This window comes from Tachypleus tridentatus, chromosome 1 (genome assembly GCF_004210375.1).
Source record: "Tachypleus tridentatus isolate NWPU-2018 chromosome 1, ASM421037v1, whole genome shotgun sequence".
Lineage (NCBI taxonomy): Eukaryota > Metazoa > Arthropoda > Merostomata > Xiphosura > Limulidae > Tachypleus > Tachypleus tridentatus.
In genome coordinates this window covers 1,432,564-1,455,642 of record NC_134825.1, presented here as the reverse complement: position 1 = coordinate 1,455,642, position 23,079 = coordinate 1,432,564, and the positions used below count along the sequence as shown (strand labels likewise).

Below are 23,079 nucleotides of genomic sequence, written 5' to 3'. Positions count from 1 at the left end.
AACACAGCTACCTATAGATGTGATGCTGTACTGGAACAAAAGGTAGAGTTTCTAGAAAACACAGCTACCTATAGATGTGATGCTGTACTGGAACAAAAGGTAGAGTTTCTAGAAAACACAGCTACCTATAGATGTGATGCTGTACTGGAACAAAAGGTAGAGTTTCTAGAAAACACAGCTACCTATAGATGTGATGCTGTACTGGAACAAAGGTAGAGTTTCTAGAAAACACAGCTACCTATAGATGTGATGCTGTACTGGAACAAAAGGTAGAGTTTCTAGAAAACACAGCTACCTATAGATGTGATGCTGTACTGGAACAAAAGGTAGAGTTTCTAGAAAACAAGCTACCTATAGATGTAGAGGAACAAAAGGTAGAGTTTCTAGAAAACACAGCTACCTATAGATGTGATGCTGTACTGGAACAAAAGGTAGAGTTTCTAGAAAACACAGCTACCTATAGATGTGATGCTGTACTGGAACAAAAGGTAGAGTTTCTAGAAAACACAGCTACCTATAGATGTGATGCTGTACTGGAACAAAAGGTAGAGTTTCTAGAAAACACAGCTACCTATAGATGTGATGCTGTACTGGAACAAAAGGTAGAGTTTCTAGAAAACACAGCTACCTATAGATGTGATGCTGTACTGGAACAAAAGGTAGAGTTTCTAGAAAACACAGCTACCTATAGATGTGATGCTGTACTGGAACAAAAGGTAGAGTTTCTAGAAAACACAGCTACCTATAGATGTGATGCTGTACTGGAACAAAAGGTAGAGTTTCTAGAAAACACAGCTACCTATAGATGTGATGCTGTACTGGAACAAAAGGTAGAGTTTCTAGAAAACACAGCTATAGATGTGATGCTGTACTGGAACAAAAGGTAGAGTTTCTAGAAAACACAGCTACCTATAGATGATGCTGTACTGGAACAAAAGGTAGAGTTTCTAGAAAACACAGCTACCTATAGATGTGATGCTGTACTGGAACAAAAGGTAGAGTTTCTAGAAAACACAGCTACCTATAGATGTGATGCTGTACTGGAACAAAGGTAGAGTTTCTAGAAAACACAGCTACCTATAGATGTGATGCTGTACTGGAACAAAAGGTAGAGTTTCTAGAAAACACAGCTACCTATAGATGTGATGCTGTACTGGAACAAAAGGTAGAGTTTCTAGAAAACACAGCTACCTATAGATGTGATGCTGTACTGGAACAAAAGGTAGAGTTTCTAGAAAACACAGCTACCTATAGATGTGATGCTGTACTGGAACAAAAGGTAGAGTTTCTAGAAAACACAGCTACCTATAGATGTGATGCTGTACTGGAACAAAAGGTAGAGTTTCTAGAAAACACAGCTACCTATAGATGTGATGCTGTACTGGAACAAAGGTAGAGTTTCTAGAAAACACAGCTACCTATAGATGTGATGCTGTACTGGAACAAAAGGTAGAGTTTCTAGAAACACAGCTACCTATAGATGTGATGCTGTACTGGAACAAAAGGTTTCTAGAAAACACAGCTACCTATAGTTGCTGTACTGGAACAAAAGGTAAAGAAAACACAGCTACCTATAGATGTGATGCTGTACTGGAACAAAAGGTAGAGTTTCTAGAAAACACAGCTACCTATAGATGTGATGCTGTACTGGAACAAAAGGTAGAGTTTCTAGAAAACACAGCTACCTATAGATGTGATGCTGTACTGGAACAAAAGGTAGAGTTTCTAGAAAACACAGCTACCTATAGATGTGATGCTGTACTGGAACAAAAGGTAGAGTTTCTAGAAAACACAGCTACCTATAGATGTGATGCTGTACTGGAACAAAGGTAGAGTTTCTAGAAAACACAGCTACCTATAGATGTGATGCTGTACTGGAACAAAAGGTAGAGTTTCTAGAAAACACAGCTACCTATAGATGTGATGCTGTACTGGAACAAAAGGTAGAGTTTCTAGAAAACACAGCTACCTATAGATGTGATGCTGTACTGGAACAAAGGTAGAGTTTCTAGAAAACACAGCTACCTATAGATGGAACAAAGGTAGATGCTGTACTGGAACAAAAGGTAGAGTTTCTAGAAAACACAGCTACCTATAGATGTGATGCTGTACTGGAACAAAAGGTAGAGTTTCTAGAAAACACAGCTACCTATAGATGTGATGCTGTACTGGAACAAAAGGTAGAGTTTCTAGAAAACACAGCTACCTATAGATGTGATGCTGTACTGGAACAAAAGGTAGAGTTTCTAGAAAACACAGCTACCTATAGATGTGATGCTGTACTGGAACAAAAGGTAGAGTTTCTAGAAAACACAGCTACCTATAGATGATGATGCTGTACTGGAACAAAAGGTAGAGTTTCTAGAAAACACAGCTACCTATAGATGTGATGCTGTACTGGAACAAAAGGTAGAGTTTCTAGAAAACACAGCTACCTATAGATGTGATGCTGTACTGGAACAAAAGGTAGAGTTTCTAGAAAACACAGCTACCTATAGATGTGATGCTGTACTGGAACAAAAGGTAGAGTTTCTAGAAAACACAGCTACCTATAGATGTGATGCTGTACTGGAACAAAAGGTAGAGTTTCTAGAAAACACAGCTACCTATAGATGTGATGCTGTACTGGAACAAAAGGTAGAGTTTCTAGAAAACACAGCTACCTATAGATGTGATGCTGTACTGGAACAAAAGGTAGAGTTTCTAGAAAACACAGCTACCTATAGATGTGATGCTGTACTGGAACAAAAGGTAGAGTTTCTAGAAAACACAGCTACCTATAGATGTGATGCTGTACTGGAACAAAAGGTAGAGTTTCTAGAAAACACAGCTACCTATAGATGTGATGCTGTACTGGAACAAAAGGTAGAGTTTCTAGAAAACACAGCTACCTATAGATGTGATGCTGTACTGGAACAAAAGAGTTTCTAGAAAACACAGCTACCTATAGATGAGATGCTGTACTGGAAAACACAGCTACCTATAGATGTGATGCTGTACTGGAACAAAAGGTAGAGTTTCTAGAAAACACAGCTACCTATAGATGTGATGCTGTACTGGAACAAAAGGTAGAGTTTCTAGAAAACACAGCTACCTATAGATGTGATGCTGTACTGGAACAAAAGGTAGAGTTTCTAGAAAACACAGCTACCCATAGATGTGATGCTGTACTGGAACAAAAGGTAGAGTTTCTAGAAAACACAGCTACCTATAGATGTGATGCTGTACTGGAACAAAAGGTAGAGTTTCTAGAAAACACAGCTACCTATAGATGTGATGCTGTACTGGAACAAAAGGTAGAGTTTCTAGAAAACACAGCTACCTATAGATGTGATGCTGTACTGGAACAAAAGGTAGAGTTTCTAGAAAACACAGCTACCTATAGATGTGATGCTGTACTGGAACAAAAGGTAGAGTTTCTAGAAAACACAGCTACCTATAGATGTGATGCTGTACTGGAACAAAGGTAGAGTTTCTAGAAAACACAGCTACCTATAGATGTGATGCTGTACTGGAACAAAAGGTAGAGTTTCTAGAAAACACAGCTACCTATAGATGTGATGCTGTACTGGAACAAAAGGTAGAGTTTCTAGAAAACACAGCTACCTATAGATGTGATGCTGTACTGGAACCTAAAGGTAGAGTTTCTAGAAAACACAGCTACCTATAGATGTGATGCTGTACTGGAACAAAGGTAGAGTTTCTAGAAAACACAGCTACCTATAGATGTGATGCTGTACTGGAACAAAGGTAGAGTTTCTAGAAAACACAGCTACCTATAGATGTGATGCTGTACTGGAACAAAGGTAGAGTTTCTAGAAAACACAGCTACCTATAGATGTGATGCTGTACTGGAACAAAAGGTAGAGTTTCTAGAAAACACAGCTACCTATAGATGTGATGCTGTACTGGAACAAAAGGTAGAGTTTCTAGAAAACACAGCTACCTATAGATGTGATGCTGTACTGGAACAAAAGGTAGAGTTTCTAGAAAACACAGCTACCTATAGATGTGATGCTGTACTGGAACAAAGGTAGAGTTTCTAGAAAACACAGCTACCTATAGATGTGATGCTGTACTGGAACAAAAGGTAGAGTTTCTAGAAAACACAGCTACCTATAGATGTGATGCTGTACTGGAACAAAGGGTAGAGTTTCTAGAAAACACAGCTACCTATAGATGTGATGCTGTACTGGAACAAAGGTAGAGTTTCTAGAAAACACAGCTACCTATAGATGTGATGCTGTACTGGAACAAAGGTAGAGTTTCTAGAAAACACAGCTACCTATAGATGTGATGCTGTACTGGAACAAAAGGTAGAGTTTCTAGAAAACACAGCTACCTATAGATGTGATGCTGTACTGGAACAAAAGGTAGAGTTTCTAGAAAACACAGCTACCTATAGATGTGATGCTGTACTGGAACAAAAGGTAGAGTTTCTAGAAAACACAGCTACCTATAGATGTGATGTACTGGAACAAAAAGGTAGAGTTTCTAGAAAACACAGCTACCTATAGATGTGATGCACTGGAAAAAAAGGTAGAGTTTCTAGAAAACACAGCTACCTATAGATGTGATGCTGTACTGGAACAAAAGGTGGGGAGTTTCTAGAAAACACAGCTACCTATAGATGTGATGCTGTACTGGAACAAAAGGTAGAGTTTCTAGAAAACACAGCTACCTATAGATGTGATGCTGTACTGGAACAAAGGTAGAGTTTCTAGAAAAACACAGCTACCTATAGATGTGATGCTGTACTGGAACAAAAGGTAGAGTTTCTAGAAAACACAGCTACCTATAGATGTGATGCTGTACTGGAACAAAAGGTAGAGTTTCTAGAAAACACAGCTACCTATAGATGTGATGCTGTACTGGAACAAAAGGTAGAGTTTCTAGAAAACACACTACCTATAGATGTGATGCTACTGGAACAAAGGTATAGATGTGATGCTGTACTGGAACAAAGGTAGAGTTTCTAGAAAACACAGCTACCTATAGATGTGATGCTGTACTGGAACAAAAGGTAGAGTTTCTAGAAAACACAGCTACCTATAGATGTGATGCTGTACTGGAACAAAAGGTAGAGTTTCTAGAAAACACAGCTACCTATAGATGTGATGCTGTACTGGAACAAAGGTAGAGTTTCTAGAAAACACAGCTACCTATAGATGTGATGCTGTACTGGAACAAAAGGTAGAGTTTCTAGAAAACACAGCTACCTATAGATGTGATGCACAGCTACCTGTGAGTACTGGTGATGCTGTACAACAAGGTAGAGTTTCTAGAAAACACAGCTACCTATAGATGAGATGCTGTACTGGAACAAAGGTAGAGTTTCTAGAAAACACAGCTACCTATAGATGAGATGCTGTACTGGAACAAAGGGTAGAGTTTCTAGAAAACACAGCTACCTATAGATGTGATGCTGTACTGGAACAAAGGTAGAGTTTCTAGAAAACACAGCTACCTATAGATGTGATGCTGTACTGGAACAAAAGGTAGAGTTTCTAGAAAACACAGCTACCTATAGATGTGATGCTGTACTGGAACAAAAGGTAGAGTTTCTAGAAAACACAGCTACCTATAGAATGTGATGCTGTACTGGAACAAAGGTAGAGTTTCTAGAAAACACAGCTACCTATAGATGTGATGCTGTACTGGAACAAAAGGTAGAGTTTCTAGAAAACACAGCTACCTATAGATGTGATGCTGTACTGGAACAAAAGGTAGAGTTTCTAGAAAACACAGCTACCTATAGATGTGATGCTGTACTGGAACAAAGGGTAGAGTTTCTAGAAAACACAGCTACCTATAGATGTGATGCTGTACTGGAACAAAAGGTAGAGTTTCTAGAAAACACAGCTACCTATAGATGTGATGCTGTACTGGAACAAAAGGTAGAGTTTCTAGAAAACACAGCTACCTATAGATGTGATGCTGTACTGGAACAAAAGGTAGAGTTTCTAGAAAACACAGCTACCTATAGATGTGATGCTGTACTGGAACAAAAGGTAGAGTTTCTAGAAAACACAGCTACCTATAGATGTGATGCTGTACTGGAACAAAAGGTAGAGTTTCTAGAAAACACAGCTACCTATAGATGTGATGCTGTACTGGAACAAAAGGTAGAGTTTCCAGAAAACACAGCTACCTATAGATGAGATGCTGTACTGGAACAAAAGGTAGAGTTTCTAGAAAACACAGCTACCTATAGATGTGATGCTGTACTGGAACAAAAGGTAGAGTTTCTAGAAAACACAGCTACCTATAGATGTGATGCTGTACTGGAACAAAAGGTAGAGTTTCTAGAAAACACAGCTACCTATAAATGTGATGTTGTACTGGAACAAAGTACCCCCACCAACAACCTGGCTGTGAAAGAGTACACACATTCCTCTTAAGCACAGTGGGATGACAAGAAAATGCCTACCTGTGGAAGCCAAACTTCATTAGAAGATAAACAGCCAGAAAATGTACAGGAGACAAATGTGTGGAGAATTTATATGCCTGCATAAAACTCCTCCTAGGGCCAGAGAAGAAAGTATGCAAGAAGTAAGTATGTAAAAGGAGATAAATCAAATGTGCAGAAACGTGAAATAGTCTACAAGAACCTTCAACTCGAGATAAATACACCAACAGAGGGAGGTAATAAACTCAACAAGTAAGGAAAGAAGGAAAAGGGTCTTAAGAGAAATGGAGATTTGTGAATAGGCATATGTAATAGTCAAACAGTTCATGGGAGTTGATTCAATAGTAAAGAGGAAGAAGGAAGGAAAATAGAAAAGGAGCATGGGCAACCTTCTGAGCAGTGAAAGACTGGACACGAGAGAGGGATATAGAAGAGTGGTAGAAGGTGAAAGAAGTAACCACAGGATAAACACTCAAACAAATGAAGTATGAAACAGGAAATGGATAAATACAGGGCAAAATAAGCAGGAAGCAAAGGTGTCAAGTAAGACATCAGATCATGTAAACTCCAATAATATTTTAGTCAGGCATGAAAGTAAGCTAGAGAGACAGAAGAGAAAGGAGGAATGGAACAACATGGAGAGGACGTGGGAAGAAATGCATTATGGTACTGGGAAACGAGAACGTCCACAGGCAAATCTTCCTGAAAGTGGACAGAAAAGCCAATAATTGGTTGGTTGGTTGGTTGATTTAGTGTTTTATGGCACAAAACAGCTTGGCTATCTGCACCAAACATCTGGTAAAAAGTTAAAAGTAAATTTAGTAAAATTCATAAAAGGAAATTAAGGTAAAACAAAACAAAGTTTAAAAAAAACATAAATAGCATAAAACCAAAGTTTATATCTAGTCTACAATGTTAAGAGAAAAACTACAGTAATTCAAGTTGTAAAAAACTTTCTGTAGCATAACTGTAATTATCATAACCCATCAGGAAGATTAACAGGCAAGTACAAAAACCACTATCAGTCACCTGAAGTTGGCCTTTCCAGTCCTGGTTCGGAGTTTTTTTGACATTATGGCCATTTTCAAAAAGGAAAGCAACAAAAAGGTTTTAAAACACGTGTAGCAATATTATAAAAGTAACTTGCCAGGATGACTAACAGATAGTTCAAACAGCAGCATTACTCACCTGAAGTTGGTCTTTCGAATCCTGGTTATTTAATGCTACAGCCAGTTTCTAATTTCAAATCAAACTAGATGAACTATGATTTTTAAAAGTGAGCCACATTAAAAAGATTAATGGCTTTTAAAAAACTAAAAACATTATCAAGAAGGACAGTGTCACCATCACCAATAGCACTGTCTAATGTTATGGACAAACCTTGGGACAGAACATGTTGAAAATGGTATCATCGTTGAGATTCATAACAACGGCAAGAAAGTAAAATATGGCTTATTGTGATCTGAGTGTTACACAAACTACACACCGATGCATCAGTCCCAGATAAAAGAAAATGATGAATTAAAAACTGTGATCAATGCAAAATCTAGTTAAAACAACTTCCTCTTTCCGATCCTTACAGAAGCAAGATGGCCAAAGTCCAATATAGGGTTTTATTTGGAAAAGCTTGTTTTCCCGTTGCTTAATCCAAGTTGACTGACAGCTGGCACAGAGTCGAGCCTTGAATACAGGACCATAGACCATGTATGGGACAGGCATATCAGCGATAGTGCCAGAGCAGATAGACTTAGCTGTAGTGTTGGCGAGTTCATTCCCGTGAATACCAATGTGGCCCAGTATCCAGAGAAACTGGATAAAAGTACATGTTAAAGAGAAATGAGCCAGTCAGTTTTCAATATCAGCGAGAACAGGGTGTGAACCTATGTGAAGCAATTTCAGGGCCAGTAGAGAACTAAGAGAGTCAGTATATATATAGTGCAGTTTGAGTACTACTTAGCTTCTATGTGATTCAGAGCAACAGAAATTGCACACAGTTCAGCAGTGAACACAGAAGCTGTAGAAGGGATTCTGCGTGCAACCACCGAACCACAACAAACAATGGCAGAGTCCACACAGTCACCTGATTTTGAACCATCTGTATAAAAAGGAATGGAAGGATGGTTCAAAAGATGTTCAGCAAATAACAGACAGTATTTCCAATCAGGAGTGTCTACTTTTCTCAGATGACTTAAAAAATAGGAATAGGTCACAATTGTGGACCATAAGAAACCATGGTGGGATGGGCTGACAAGTGGATACAGCAATGTTATCAAAGGACAGACCCAATTCATCCAAATGTACCTGGATACGAAGGCCAAAAGGAGCAATAGCAGACCATTTGTCCAAAAACAGCGTGATCACCGAGGAAGGACAACACAAACCCAGGTGGGATGCTTTGGTAAGGAATAAAAATTCAAAGCATATAGTAAAGACAGTTGCAAACAGCAGAGGTGCAAAGAAGGTTCAGGAGACTATGTATAAGCAATGAACTGGGGAAGTGCGGAAAGCCCCAGTGCAGAGCCAAAGTCTTTGATGATGAATAGGGTACAGCATCTTTAAGGCCGATGGGCTGGCAGAGCCATAGAAAAGTAATCCATAATCAAATTTTGATCAAATAAGAACACGATATATCTTTAGCATAAAACATTGATCCACTCCCCAAGTGATGGAAGAAAGGACACAGAGGATGTTCAGTGCTCTTGTATATTTGACCTATAGCTGCTTGATGTGTGGTATATATGTCATCTTACGGTGAAAGATAAACCCCAAGATCTTGGTCTCAGGGGCCACAGGCAGCACAACTTCACTGACAGAGAGTTCAGGATCAGGGTGAATACCCCGTTGGCAGCAAAAGTGCATGCAAACAGATTTAGGAAAAGAGAAATTAAAGCCATTTGCTGAGGTCCACTTCAGTAAATGATTGAGGGCAGTCTGTAACTGCTGCTCAATATACCTTATGTTCGACGATTTACATGAGATGTGAAAGTCATTAACACAGATCCAGTTTGCAACAGTGAAAGGGAATTGTTCAGTGATGACATTAATCTTTATACTGAAAAGTGTGACACTCAAAACACAGCCCTGAGGGACTCCACGTTTCTGTAGAAAAGAACGGGAAAGTGGCAAACCAACAAAAAAACTCAGAATATCCTGTCCATTAAAAAAAACAACTTTTAATTAAAATAGGCAAGTGGCCATGTAACCCATATATATTGAGGTCTTGCAAAATGCCATACCTCCATGTTGTATCATAAGCCTTCTCAAGGACAAAGAATATAAATACAAGATGTTTTTGTTTTTGAAAGGCTTCTCCAAATTGACGTTTCAAGTAGAATTAGGTGGTCCAAGGTGGAGCACTGTCATTGGAACCCATGCTTTTTGTGTCTGATTTACCTTTGTATTTATTATATTATGAATCTTAAACTCAGCCATATCTGCATAACTGTATTGCATACACAATATATTTGCATTGCCATGTGATCTAACTAGTTATGCCAATAAACTTGTTCAGAAATGAATTAATTCACTTTTGTTTCTTACAACTTCATTATTTAACATTGTGAAAGGCTGGTTAAAATATTTCAGTGGGATTCATAATATTCTGACAGGTATTTTTCAAAATTGTATGGATATATTTGCACACAGTAACACACCTGAACTAAATTGTTTTTTCAATAAAAAACATATGGTCAGAGGATATTTTAAAATCATCCAAGAAGCTGCAGGTGACCCTCACAGAATGCCTTGACATGGAATGAACCCTAGAATATTGGCAATGATCTAGGTATCAGTTACTTCCTAGTCATAAAAGCTCAAGATTGAGAGGGGGACAAAATTACATTGCCCACTGACCTTTCAAATCTTGTCCCATATGATCTTAGAACTGGTAGTAGAAGATATGCTGGTTGTGAACTTAATCCAAGATTCCTTCTGGCTTTGACATTTTACCCACCGAACATGTGCATGGGCCTGCTGGAAAGTGACATGGTACGAGAGTGTGGGATATCTATGGAAAGTATCCCAGGCACGTTTTTGAGCCTTTCATGCCATGTGGGAGACAGGATTCCACCATGGACGAGGATATCATGGAAAATATGTCAAGATTTCAGGAATACATTGAGCAGCTGCTTGTATAATACAGTCAGTTACTGCTGCCACACAGTTGTCTATTGATGTCCCAGGATCCCCTGGGACACATCGACCATGGCCAATCTCTCTTAAGATTATAGGAAAATGATCACTGCCTCATGGATTATTGTCAACTCTCCATGAAAAATGGGAAAATAATGAAGGGGAGCAAACTGAGAGATCAATAGCAGTGAAGGACTGATTAGGTGCATGGAAATAAGTAGAAGAACCAGTATTGAAAAGAGAAAAGTTGTGGTCAGAGAGCATACACTTTAAGGAGAGACTCCTCTCATCAATATCAGCACTTCCCCCGAGGGGATAATGTCCATTAAAGCCTTGAAGACAAAAGGCGGAAGAGTTTTGAAACATCATCCTCTACATTTGTGTCCCCATAACAGGCAGTTGCCATCTATTCGACGAAGTTTCATAACCTTAATGACATCTTTAAACCTAATTTTTTTTTTCTTTTACTCAAAGCACATTTTTGTTTTTGTCAAGTATCTGTTGATGACTTATTTTAATATTTTTGACAGTTGTTTTGTTAAGCAAGGTGCATCTCTGTGCTTAAATAATTGAATTATGACTCAAGGGACATCACAATGTTCACAACTGTTTTGCACAAGTTCTAACACTTCTACTAAGCATAATCTCATAAAAATCACAGGAACCAAGAAAAGTTTGAAAAACATTGGGTGATACAATACAATTTTCCACCACTGTTTTAGTGTATATTGTAAAATGTATAATATCTAAGCATACACTAATTATAAATTGTATAATAAGAATCAATACATTAGTGTACAGAGGTTGTGAAATATTTCTTGACTTTTATAAACCTACTTCACCCTCTCAGTACCATCACCCACACTTTTTACCATTTTTTTGAATCAGGTATGTCAACAATATTTATTTTTTTACTGGACACAAAAATTATTACACATCTCTTATAGTTACTTCCCAAACTTATAGCCACAAAACTAACTCTTTAAACATAATCATTGATATTTACACACTTAGGATTACTACAAGTGTACATTAAAAACCTGCTGAGAGCCATTCCTATTTACATTTTAATTTTTTCAATCTGTCTGAGCACAAATACAATATTGCTAATGGACAAACCCTACATTTGAGATGTCTGTTCTCCAATAACACTGATTTCAGGTGTAACACAAACACTCATTATTTTAGATATCAGAACTATCCCAGTAACACTGCTGATAAGACTAAAATTAACACCATTTTTTACAAGCTATCTCCACTCTGAGGACAAACCAAACAGTGACAGAGACCTTTAGTCCTTATGTACCATCCTTTATCAGAAAATGTAGCAGAAATCTGCACTACCACTTTACCTTACCAACAAGAAACAACCCATCTCACATATTTACCACCCTACCCTTAGTTTCTTTCAAATGTGAGAGGAATTTCAAAGACTGTATAATATATTCCAAATCACAGACTGAATCATCTTAACTTATACAAACTAATGGAACTTGCCCATGTGGAAAAAAAACAACTTTGCTTTGCATGCGATTATATCACCAATTTATTGATTCTCTCCATTGTACTTTTAATTTTCAAGTTGAAGGGCATTATTTATTGTATTCTCTATGTCAGATTTAAACACTGGGTGACATTTGCAAACATTTCTGAATTGTACAAAATGGCACCCTCAACCCTCTAGTTCCTAAACACTTTAACTGCCAAGATCACAATGTAGTTGACAACATGAGTTTACCAGTCTTATTACATGTCATTCATAACAAGTACAATCACAAAAGCCTGACATATAATCTTATATTTAAGATAAATTATCTTGCACCATATGAAATGTTATTGTTTTGAATAATTACACCTTCGGTCTACACCTAGTTGTTAATTTGACACTGCCTGCACTTCCCTAATTATCAGTTGTTTTGAATAATTACACCTTCGGTCTACGCCTAGTTGTTAATTTGACACTGCCTGCACTTCCCTAATTATTAGTTGTTTTGAATAATTACACCTTCGGTCTACACCTAGTTGTTAATTTGACACTGCCTGCACTTCCCTAATTATTAGTTGTTTTGAATAATTACACCTTCTGTCTATACCTAGTTGTTAATTTGACACTGCCTGCACTTCCCTAATTATTAGTAAAGTACTATTTCATAATTTTTTTTTGAATTTATGTTTATAACATTTCTGTTCCATTTTAATTTCTAAAATCCAATTTCTTATTTTAATGCTTGTTTTCCATTTTTAAAATTGTTTATAAAACTGCTTTAACATTGTTTCTATATTCCAATCTGTCTAAACCTTTTTCTTTGTATCATGGTTTAAAACACCTGATGAAGGGTTTTTGTCTGAAACATTGCAAATTAAAGTTTTTGTCATAAAAATAATTAGAAATACATCTCTAACACTTTTTTATTATTATTTCATTTCATAAAACTAGAAACTCCCAGTGATCACTCCAAGATAAAACTCTTAACAGCTTTATATTTACTTTATATTTGTATACTGTAATATCACTCATTACTTTGAACATTTTAATACAAGTTTGTATTGCTTGTAAAATCACAAAGTACTTCAAACAGTACTATACATTAAACAGTTTCTACATTAAAAGTAAAAAAAAAATAAATTCTTGACACAATGAAAGCTAACCCATCTCAGTAGACTAGTTTTGATAACACAGTAATCACCATTAGTGTTCATGAGAGTAGTGTTAGCATGTGTTTACATGGTTAGCTCATTATTAAAAGAAGGTCAGGAAAGAAGAAGAGGTAATAAAAAAATACTTAGACAACAGGACGTGTTTCGATTGGTCATCCACAAAAGATATGTTGTTATTATCTAAATAGTTTCTCTAAATTCTTTTGATGTTTTCATCATCATAATTACCACTGCAGTTCCAGAAGAAGTGTGTGGCTAAGAGTTAATAAAAGCTACAGGATATAGAAGATGATACTTTCTGGTGTGGGAACACAGAAATAAAACCTTCAAGGAGTCTTAATTTGCATACATTATAATGCTAAAGGAAGTGTATTTACTATGGAGTACAAATAAATATAAATTAATGTTTTTAGATGTTTTCCTCAAAGAGATGGTATTTGAACAATGCTTTATGTCAGCATGCCACCATGTTGTAGCTCCAATGAACCTTTATGTCAGAAACAACTCACTTTTCACATACTTGGCATGCTGTTAAAATAATGTTCTGTTAACACAAACATATAACAATACATAAATGTACTTAAAAACAGTAGCAGTGGACAGAAGATATGACCCTTTCATTGGTGATAAAATTTTCCATTAAATAAATGACAAACACCTACAAGCAACATACTCTACATTAACTCCAAAGTAATCTCAAAATAACTAGTTTAGCATACTATATTTTCACAAAAACTGCCAAATCATTTGGTTATATATAAGTGTTCACTTCTCATAACTAAACTGCTAAATACAAACAAAAAATTAAAGATAAAGATGGAGCTAATACAAATCAGTTGTAGTAAAATGTATAAAAACAACAACAAAACAGGGACAAAGTTGAAAATATGATTGTCACAAAACCAGTATGATGTAATATACGATAAAATAATTATAGTTTAATAAACTGGTAATTATGGTAATAATAATGTGAATATTTTAAGTAATTAATAAAAATAGGGAAAATATAAGAAAAGGAATTTTCATAATTAACAACAATTGTCAGTTCATAAATAGAAATAATGGACCAAACTATGTGCCCTACTGGAGAAACATTCTCATATGTTTTGTTTGATAAAAAAGTACTACAAACTAAGTGAATAAATAAACAATTTGACATATCACTCTTGGGATCTACAATCATTTCAAGACATTACTGTTTAGCTAGATGTTTTCTCAAAAACGTTAAAGCAAAAATCTTTTGCCCAGTTGTTTTCAGAGAAAATGAAAATAGATAAACTTACCTATCAACATTACAGTTCCAACTGCAAGGCCCCCTCCTACAGTTAAAAATATAAATAAACTGCATTTATAATAACTTAGCTAAGATTTTATAATGTCTATTGATAAAGAATGACCTTAAATGAATATATTACTCTGAGATGAACATAAAAATGAACAATCTAGCTCTAAACAGACACAAAGATAAAGTATTACTCTAACATTAACAAAATATTAACAATCTAGCCCTAAATAGATACAGAGAAAAAGTATTACTCCGAGATGATAAAAAACTTGCCCAACTGGTCTTCAGTTGTGACAAACTACCCTGGTGACTCTGGGGTAATGAGAAAAAACAAGGTAAGTCCTGCATTAATACATTATGAGATATTTGAAATATAAGTGTTCCAGGTCAAAATAAATTATAATAATTAGATGCTTTAAAAATCAGAATTAGCATTCTCACATGAAAACCCCCATCATAAGCATGAATGACAATATTAACCGAGTTAAACTTTTATATTAATAAACATTTTTAATACAAAGTAGAAGCTACTATTTTTGAATTACTATCTAGTGGTACATTACTTGATGAGAGACTGCACTAGCAGGGAATATTCTTTGAAATAATGTATAGCAAGAAAAAGAGTGCCAAATATTTTGCATGGTGCAAAGCTATCTCACAGCTGAGTACAAGTATGTAGTATAGCTAGGGCCATTCTGTTACGAGCTTCTGACTTTAATAATCATCAGGTGCAGGAAGAAGCACTCAAAACACAGCTCTGAGGGACACAAATTTCCTGCAGAAAAAACCGGGAAAGTGTGAAACCCATATGAACTTGGAATCTTCTGTCCATTAAAGTATTTTTTAATAAAAATAAGCAAATGGCCATGCAACTGACCTTTCAAATCTTGTCCCATATGACTTTGAAACTGGTGGGAGAAGACATGCTGATTGTGAACTTAATCCAAGATTCCTTCTGGCTTTGACGTATTACCCACCGAGCATGTGCACAGACCTGCTGGAAAGCGATGCGGTTCGAGAGTGTGGGAAATCTTTGGAAAGTATCCCAGGCATGTTTTTGAGCCTTCAGGGCCATGCGACAGGCATGATTCCACAGATGAGAATATTGTGGAAAATGTAGAGGTTTTAGGAATATATTGAGCAGCTGCTTATATAATTCAGTCAGTTACTGCTGTCACACAGTCTTCTATTGATGGCTTACAAACAATGGCAGGATCAAGTTCTGCGAGAACAGTGAAAGAGGGAGAGTTTGCATGATCCAGCTTCAACTGGGGTATGTGGGTCAGGTGGCATGGATCACAGACACACTCTCTCAAAATTATAGGAAAATGATCACTGCTTCATGGTTTATTGTCAACCCTCCATGAAAAATGGGAAAATAATGAAGGGGAGCAAATTGAGAGATCAACAGTAGTAAAGGACTGACTAGGTGAATGAAAATACCAGCACTGAAAAGAGAAATGACGTGATAAGAGAGCATACGCTCTACAGAGCGTTCCCTCCTATTAATATCAGCACTTCCCCAGAGGGGATGATGTCCATTAAAGTCCTCCAGGATTAAAGAGGGAAACAGCAACTATTCAATGAAAGCATCAAGATCTGATTGATCACATGTCTCTCCAGGTGACCAGTAGAGAGAACAAAAAGTGATGGTATGACCCAAGGAAACACGGATGGCTCTGGCCTCCATGGGTGTGTTGAGTGACAAAGATAGAGTGGATAGTCAGATGGCTGACAACCAACAGTGTCACCTCTCCATGCACTCTTCCATCACACAGCCTGTCATTTTTGTAGAAAGAAAACTGCCAAAAGATGACTGTATTGGCATGTTTCCTGTAAGGAGAGACATACAGGATGGTAGAAAGCAATAAGTGTTTTGATGTCATCCAAATCAGAACATAAACCTCAACAGTTCCATTGTATCAAGGTGGCCATTTTTACTTATGTGCAGGTGAATTAGGTGGAGTACCATTCAGTTTATGACCATGTCTTTTTTTTTAACTGTCTTTATTCGAGGGAGATCTATTGACCTCCATGGATCCTGCCCTACATCATTTGGGCAGATCTTTGCTGTTGGAAAAGGATTCCAGTGGGCGAGGACGTGAATGAATGATCGTTTTGCATCTTGGGGTGGGAGAAGAAGATGTATCCAAAGAAATGCCTGTACTAAGAACCAAAGGAAGTGGATCTTGGGATTTGTTGGAATGTATGTAAGGAACAGAGATGAGTGTTGAAGTTGATTCATCAACTTTTAACCATGGAGGTCAAAAGACTTTTCATATAGTTTGAGAACAATTCTTTTGGAGTCACAGAAAGATTCATCTACACTCCCACTGTAGTAGTGGAATAAAGTACAGCAGCATACTTCTGAGATGAAGTGGTGGACAGAAACTTTGGAGTTTCATGATAAGTAATATTATGAATCATTTTCAAACACCGCTCCTCTTTTTCATCCAACCATTTAGGGCAAGAATGAAAGTAGGATGGGCAAGAGCAATTGCAGTTGATGCAAGGAGGGTCCATTTCACACTCATAGGCATCATGGTCTTGCACCATAACGAGCACACATCAAGGAATCACGACATGACGTCTTTGAGTGATACTGGAAAGATCGGAAAGGGTTTGGAATGTATGGCTGTACCCTACAATTAAGATAGCCTGCCTTGGTGATGGCAGATGGACGTGGTGATGTAAATGTCAGAAAGAGGATATTGGTCAGCATTGTAAATCCATCTTTGCGAGTGGAAATATGCCTCACTTCAGAAACTCCTTGAGTGTAGAAATCAGCAAGAATCTCTTACTCAGGGATGTGCTTCAAATCCCTGTCAACAGTAACTGCTCATGATGAATTCAAAGTATCATGAGGTGTAACCTCAATAGGTATATCCCCAATCACCTTTGAATGTAAGAGGAGTTCACTGTGTTGAGATGTGGATGTCTCCACCAATATGTCACCAGAGCAAAGTTTCTTTACTGACTTTGGAGAGCCAGCAAGTTCCTCTAGTCCCTTCTAAGTGAAAAAGGGAGACATTTGTCCTAAAGGTTTGTCTGAAAGAGAATGTAGGATAAGAAAATGAGGTATGACAGGTGTTACAGATGTTAAAGATTGTTGATCATAATCTTCAAGATGTGGTCGTTTACCTATGGACTGTTTTTTCACTATTTTATTTAAGTTTTTATTTGGAGGATCCATAATAAAAAAAAGGAATATTTCGGTACCCACTGACCCCATCCACTATGGAGCCCCACGAGTGGATGCACTACAATGTCAAACAAGGACACTGCAGCAATGCCAGGGTTTTGTGAGCACTATACCCAAACACCAGCATCAGATACAATGTCCACAACATACATTAAGAACATCTATCATTGGTACTTAGTTGACCCCAGCCCTAAATGTCCAGCCAATTTATCCTAGGGGAGCCACCACCCCAAGGCAGCCCATTTACAGGAATTCAAGGCTAAAGTGGTGTGTTAGTGTTAGACACCCCCCACCCCACCCACCAGGATCCTCTCCTCCTATTCACAGTTCACCACACATGGCAAACATGTGGGTGGATGTTTAGATCCCAGAGGAGGTAAACTCAAAGAACAGAACCTTCCCTGGAAGGTCCCCTAACCATGTACAGGACCCCACACTGAGGGGAGTAACTAAATAAAGTCTGCTGATGACTTTAATCTTTTTGGTATTTCTAGCTGTATTAAAGACATTGAGATACTAGACTTTAAACAACTGATAAATTGGTAAGTTATAAATATTTGACAATGGTTATCAACAAATGCTAGATAATGATTCTGGGTCATTACAATTTGGATCACACATTTAATATAGTTAGGGATCTACTCAGTGGTGTGACTAAAGAAAAAATGTTTGATATATTGGTTTATAAGTCATTCAAGCCATCAAAACAGTGCCCTGTTGTACTTGTAGTAAAGCTAACCAAATGTCTCTAAATACATTTCTTTTCTTATTACAAATAACCTGTTTGGTCTCACTTGGAACACTATGTATGGTTTGGTCTCTAAGAAATAATTACCAATGACTTATTGGACTGAGTTTAACATAGGGATTCTGAGATGCTTCTCTAGATGGAAGACTTAGAGATAATTAGAATCCCATATCTTCTTTTGAGAAAAGAGGAAGAAAAACAAAAAGATTGCAAAGTAATCTTAATGAAGCTCAAAAGCCTGTGATTTTTCTGTGTTGTGTAATTAACATTAGCATATGAGAGGACACAAATATGGGGGTTTAAAAATATAGATCAGAACTATCAATAAGACAGTTAAGTTTTTCTAACAGTGTGAATTCCTTATATAATTAAGTGATGCCCTCTGTAGTACAAACTAGTATTTCAAGTAGCTAATACAGGGAATCAGTAAATCCTTGAAAAATGAAAGATGGGTTAAAATATGCAGTTTTCTTAAGGGTGGATGCAAGGATAGCCTGGAAAACTAAACTATCCAATGTTGTCAATATGTTATGTTAGTAGAAACTTTTAGCCATGTACATTTACTGACTTTAAACACTTTGTTTACAGTGATCATTTTTATGATAGCAAATTATCTGATTTCTCTTGTTTGTATAACAAAACTAATAATGCAAATTTGATCATACATTTTTGTTTATTGTATATTACTATATCTATATTTATTTCCTGTTAAGAACCCCAGCAATAACCTACTTTCCTTGTTGTACCTAACATTTTTAAGTACACTTGGAAAACAGTATTTACTTCTACCTTTAAATTCACACACCAGTTAATATCTAATGTGAGATTTCATAAGAATTAAATCTAATAGTATGACAACAGATAAATATGCAACTTATTGCAGCATTATAGTGTAACAGAATACTTCATAACTAATTCACTTGTAAATTTTAATACAGATATATTTAAGTGCTGTGGCAGTGGCAGGACAAAATGCAGTATCATTACAACAACAAGATATTTTGTGTATAATAAACATTTTAATATCCAATGCAATTGTTAAATATGGGAAAGAAAATAAACTTTACAATTCATTACTGTGCCGAGATATTAGTTTGACCTGTGTAAAATACTTCTTCTGCCACAGTTTTTTTCTTGTATTTTAGCCCAGGTGTTTCTTTCTCACAGAAACTTCGAGGAAACCAATGTTAGAGCATGATGCCAGTTCAACAGTGGTAGTCCACATTTGCTTCAACGTTAAAGCTTAAACTACTCTGTTACCTTAGTATTATTACTAGTGGTAATATAGGCAACAGTCAAATATTAGTATTAATACTTCCTAAATCAGACTAACGCAGTAAACAGTATTATGAGATAACTAATAACAGTTAACATAAGACGTTACAATATCCATTTCATAACTCAGAAGTACAATCAACAATTATATTACTTTTAGATTATTATAATTTTACACAATCAGAATTGAATGCAGAGAACTGAGTCAAAACGTTCATACTTACCTATGAAATGATCAAGTGAAGGAACACCAGTTGAGACCAGCAATTGAGAATTACGAAGTGAAGGCCTTGTACCTGGAATCTGTGGTATTCCACGCCTTGCTTTCTTCTGAAAGCTAGAAACCGCCATGTTACTCTATACCCATAACATAACAGAATGGATAATATAAATTCACTCTTAACTTTAAATAGCGTTACATTTAGTTAACTAGTAAGTATGCCATCTTGCGGGATGATGCTTAGCTAATAATTACTTGTCGCAGTTTTCAATCTCGTTGAAATAAATAAAGAAATAGTGAACATTTTCTAAATAGGTTTTATTATATTTTTTCCGGGTAATACTGCATAGGAAATGTGCTCGGATTTGTGCTCTTTAATCATACGAAACTCAATGCATCAAAATGACTTAATGTACAGAGCCCAAAATTTTCATTTTACTGATATAAGCTGTAATGTTTTATATATTAAAAGTACCACTCCCTATTGAAAAAATTATAGCTTTTAAAAAATTCCAGTGTTTTAATACAACATTTAAAAAGAAAATCAATAAAAAATATAATCAAACCCTCTGCACAATCCTGTGAAAGTCGTGTGTTTGTTGCGAAGAGAGTAGTTTATTTAAAATAGTGTGCTGTCATAAAGGAATAATTGTTGAACACATCATAGCGATTTTTCGAATTATCTGAATCTTTAATACTTATAGTGTGAAATTTTATAGATATTTTCTTGTAATGCCATTCATTAGATAACGCCACATTTCATGCCTTACTCACCGCTTTTGGCACTGAGATATTGTTTTATTTTAGTAAAACACATGACATCTTTGTATTTATTATTTCCATCACATACATAGTTAGACTGCTATATAGACAGTTACATATACTAGCATCACACTACTTTGTCAAGAACTGTAGCAGTTTACACAGTCTTCCGACATCAATAACGTATGTGCTACCTTATAAAGCCACACTTTAAATGACACTGATTCTCCCCAGTTCATGTTTATTTGAGACTTCACGAAATAAACAATTAATGGTCAAATTCTAAACAATTAAAACTTTTTTAGATAACATTCTGTTTAGCAAGATCAATATTTATTCTGTTACTGCTGTTCTCCAGCATCCTTAAAGAAGGCTGACATTCTTTGCTGATTACACACAGCAAATGTCCTATAAAGATCAATGTAAAATACAGCAGGCATTGGATGATATATTTGTTCAGGTCCTTCCTGTTCTGTCAGATTCCTTCAAAGAAAGATTTCTTTGAAATATTAGACCACAACACATCTCTTATAATCCACTCAGTGATTCAGAAAGCAAGGGTCCCTGTTGCTCTCGATCAGTATAGCTGCTCAACTAGCTGATTGTCCTATCTGTTAGAAATTGAATAGCGATCATCAATCTTGGAGAAAAAAAAAGCTTCTTCCTCTCAACTACCAGGTGCATGGCTTAATTATTGTTTTAGCTGCTCTCAACCAATAAGTCATATTCATTCGAACTAAGAGGTTGCTATCAGCACCTTTGATTACTTTTTTGGACTTACAATGACTTCCAGTGACATTGGTCATTCAAAGACTGCCAGGTAAGCGCTTGATGAAAGTATCGCGATATTTTAAGTATGTATATTTGCTTTCCTCAGGCTTATTGTTCTCTTTTCGCAGCCAGTCCACCCAAAGCTGCTGCTGAGGTTTTCTCCATTCAGGTAACTCTAGAGTGATGTCACCACTTTGAAATTTGCTACAATGGATATTGACTCAGTGAGTCAATTTTTGTAATAGGTACTGTTTGCTCAACTGAAATCAGTTATTTTCGAATAGTGAGATGCCATGCGTGGAGTTTGAACATAAACTAATTACTGTTTACTTGTTTGCTAATTACAAGACAAACTATTTTCAGTTAACTGGAAATTGAATGACAATCAATTAATTATTATTTTTATGATTAAATTAACTTCGGTGTAAAATTTTAATTAGTTGAAAAATTAAAGAAATTCAGTCAAGTAATTTAACCAATTATTAAGTAAAATGAAGCCACGTATAATGAAAAAAAAGTCGTACCATGCAGTTAGCAAAGATAGTTTATGATTGAGATCCTTCTCACAACGTTCACAGAATTATTCCTGTTCTTTAGTTTACCAGTTTGTTTGTTTTGGAATTTCGCACAAAGATACTCGAGGGCTATCTGTGGTAGCCGTCCCTAATTTTGCAGTGTAAGACTAGAGGGAAGGCAGCTAGTCATCACCACCCACCGCGAACTCTTGGGTTACTCTTTTACCAACGAATAGTGGCATTGACCGTCACATTATAACGCACCCACCGCTGGGAGGGTAAGCATGTTTTGTCGCGACTCGGGCGCGAACCCGCGACCCTCAGATTGCGAAGTGCACGCCTTAACGCGCTAGGCCATGCCAGACTTCTTTAGTTTATCAATCAAACTCTATTTATAACTCTGGTTAAGCCTACCGGTAAAATGCTGAAGGGGAAGAAAAATATATGTTTAATTAAAAAAAGTAATTAGAAAACTGATGAGCCTTGAGAAAACCAAATAAAACCACACTAATTATAGTCACTAATCTTTAGCTTAGGTATTTTTAAAATTCACCGAGAAATTTCAAATCGAAAACAAAAAATGGTTAAAATATATACCATGGAAAATAGCAGACGGTAACTAGATGTTTTAATAATCACAGTGATTTGGGCAGGAGCTCATTTCTCTGGTTATTTGTAAACTGCTAAATAACAAAATGTTTGATATTACAAGGATTATCAAACATAGACTGTTCGAAATTAATATCATGCAACAGCTTCAATGTAGCAAACACGTGAAACACTGGCAAAACAATGTTTTTACAGTAGAATTATAAATGGAAATAAGAATCTAAATATAAATAAGAATAAAAAATAAGTTTGAGTTATATCTTCACGTATTTGAAAAAAAATGTTTATAATATTAAAATAATGAGTTCGTGCATTTTTATTTTTATAGGCTCGCATATGTCTGTATATGCGTCCCATCACACACACACAACAGCAACATGAGCAGAGCTATAGGAAACATTTCCTTTATTCTCTCTGAGTGAATGGTACTAAGTCGATAGATGAGTTTATATTCATCTTGTCGTAAATTTTCTTCACCTTCATTGGATAGTGAA

At 36.3% G+C, this 23,079-nt stretch overlaps 1 protein-coding gene across 5 annotated transcripts in view; it reads right to left on the bottom strand.

Moving 5' to 3' along the window:
- Positions 1–20,179, bottom strand: part of LOC143227552 (elongator complex protein 4-like) — a 48,118-nt gene extending 27,939 nt beyond the window's left edge. The window contains exons 1-2 of one of the 5 annotated variants that reach the window (XM_076459097.1): positions 19,933–20,179; positions 14,482–14,517 (exon numbers count right to left, since the gene is read on the bottom strand). In XM_076459097.1, the coding sequence (XP_076315212.1) occupies positions 14,482–14,517; positions 19,933–20,059 (163 nt within the window). In that variant the 5' untranslated portion in view covers positions 20,060–20,179. The remainder of the gene's footprint in view (positions 1–14,481; positions 14,518–19,932) is intronic. The other 4 variants (XM_076459194.1, XM_076459014.1, XM_076459025.1 and 1 more) reach the window with 4 other exon arrangements.
- Positions 20,180–23,079: the final 2,900 nt, after the last annotated feature.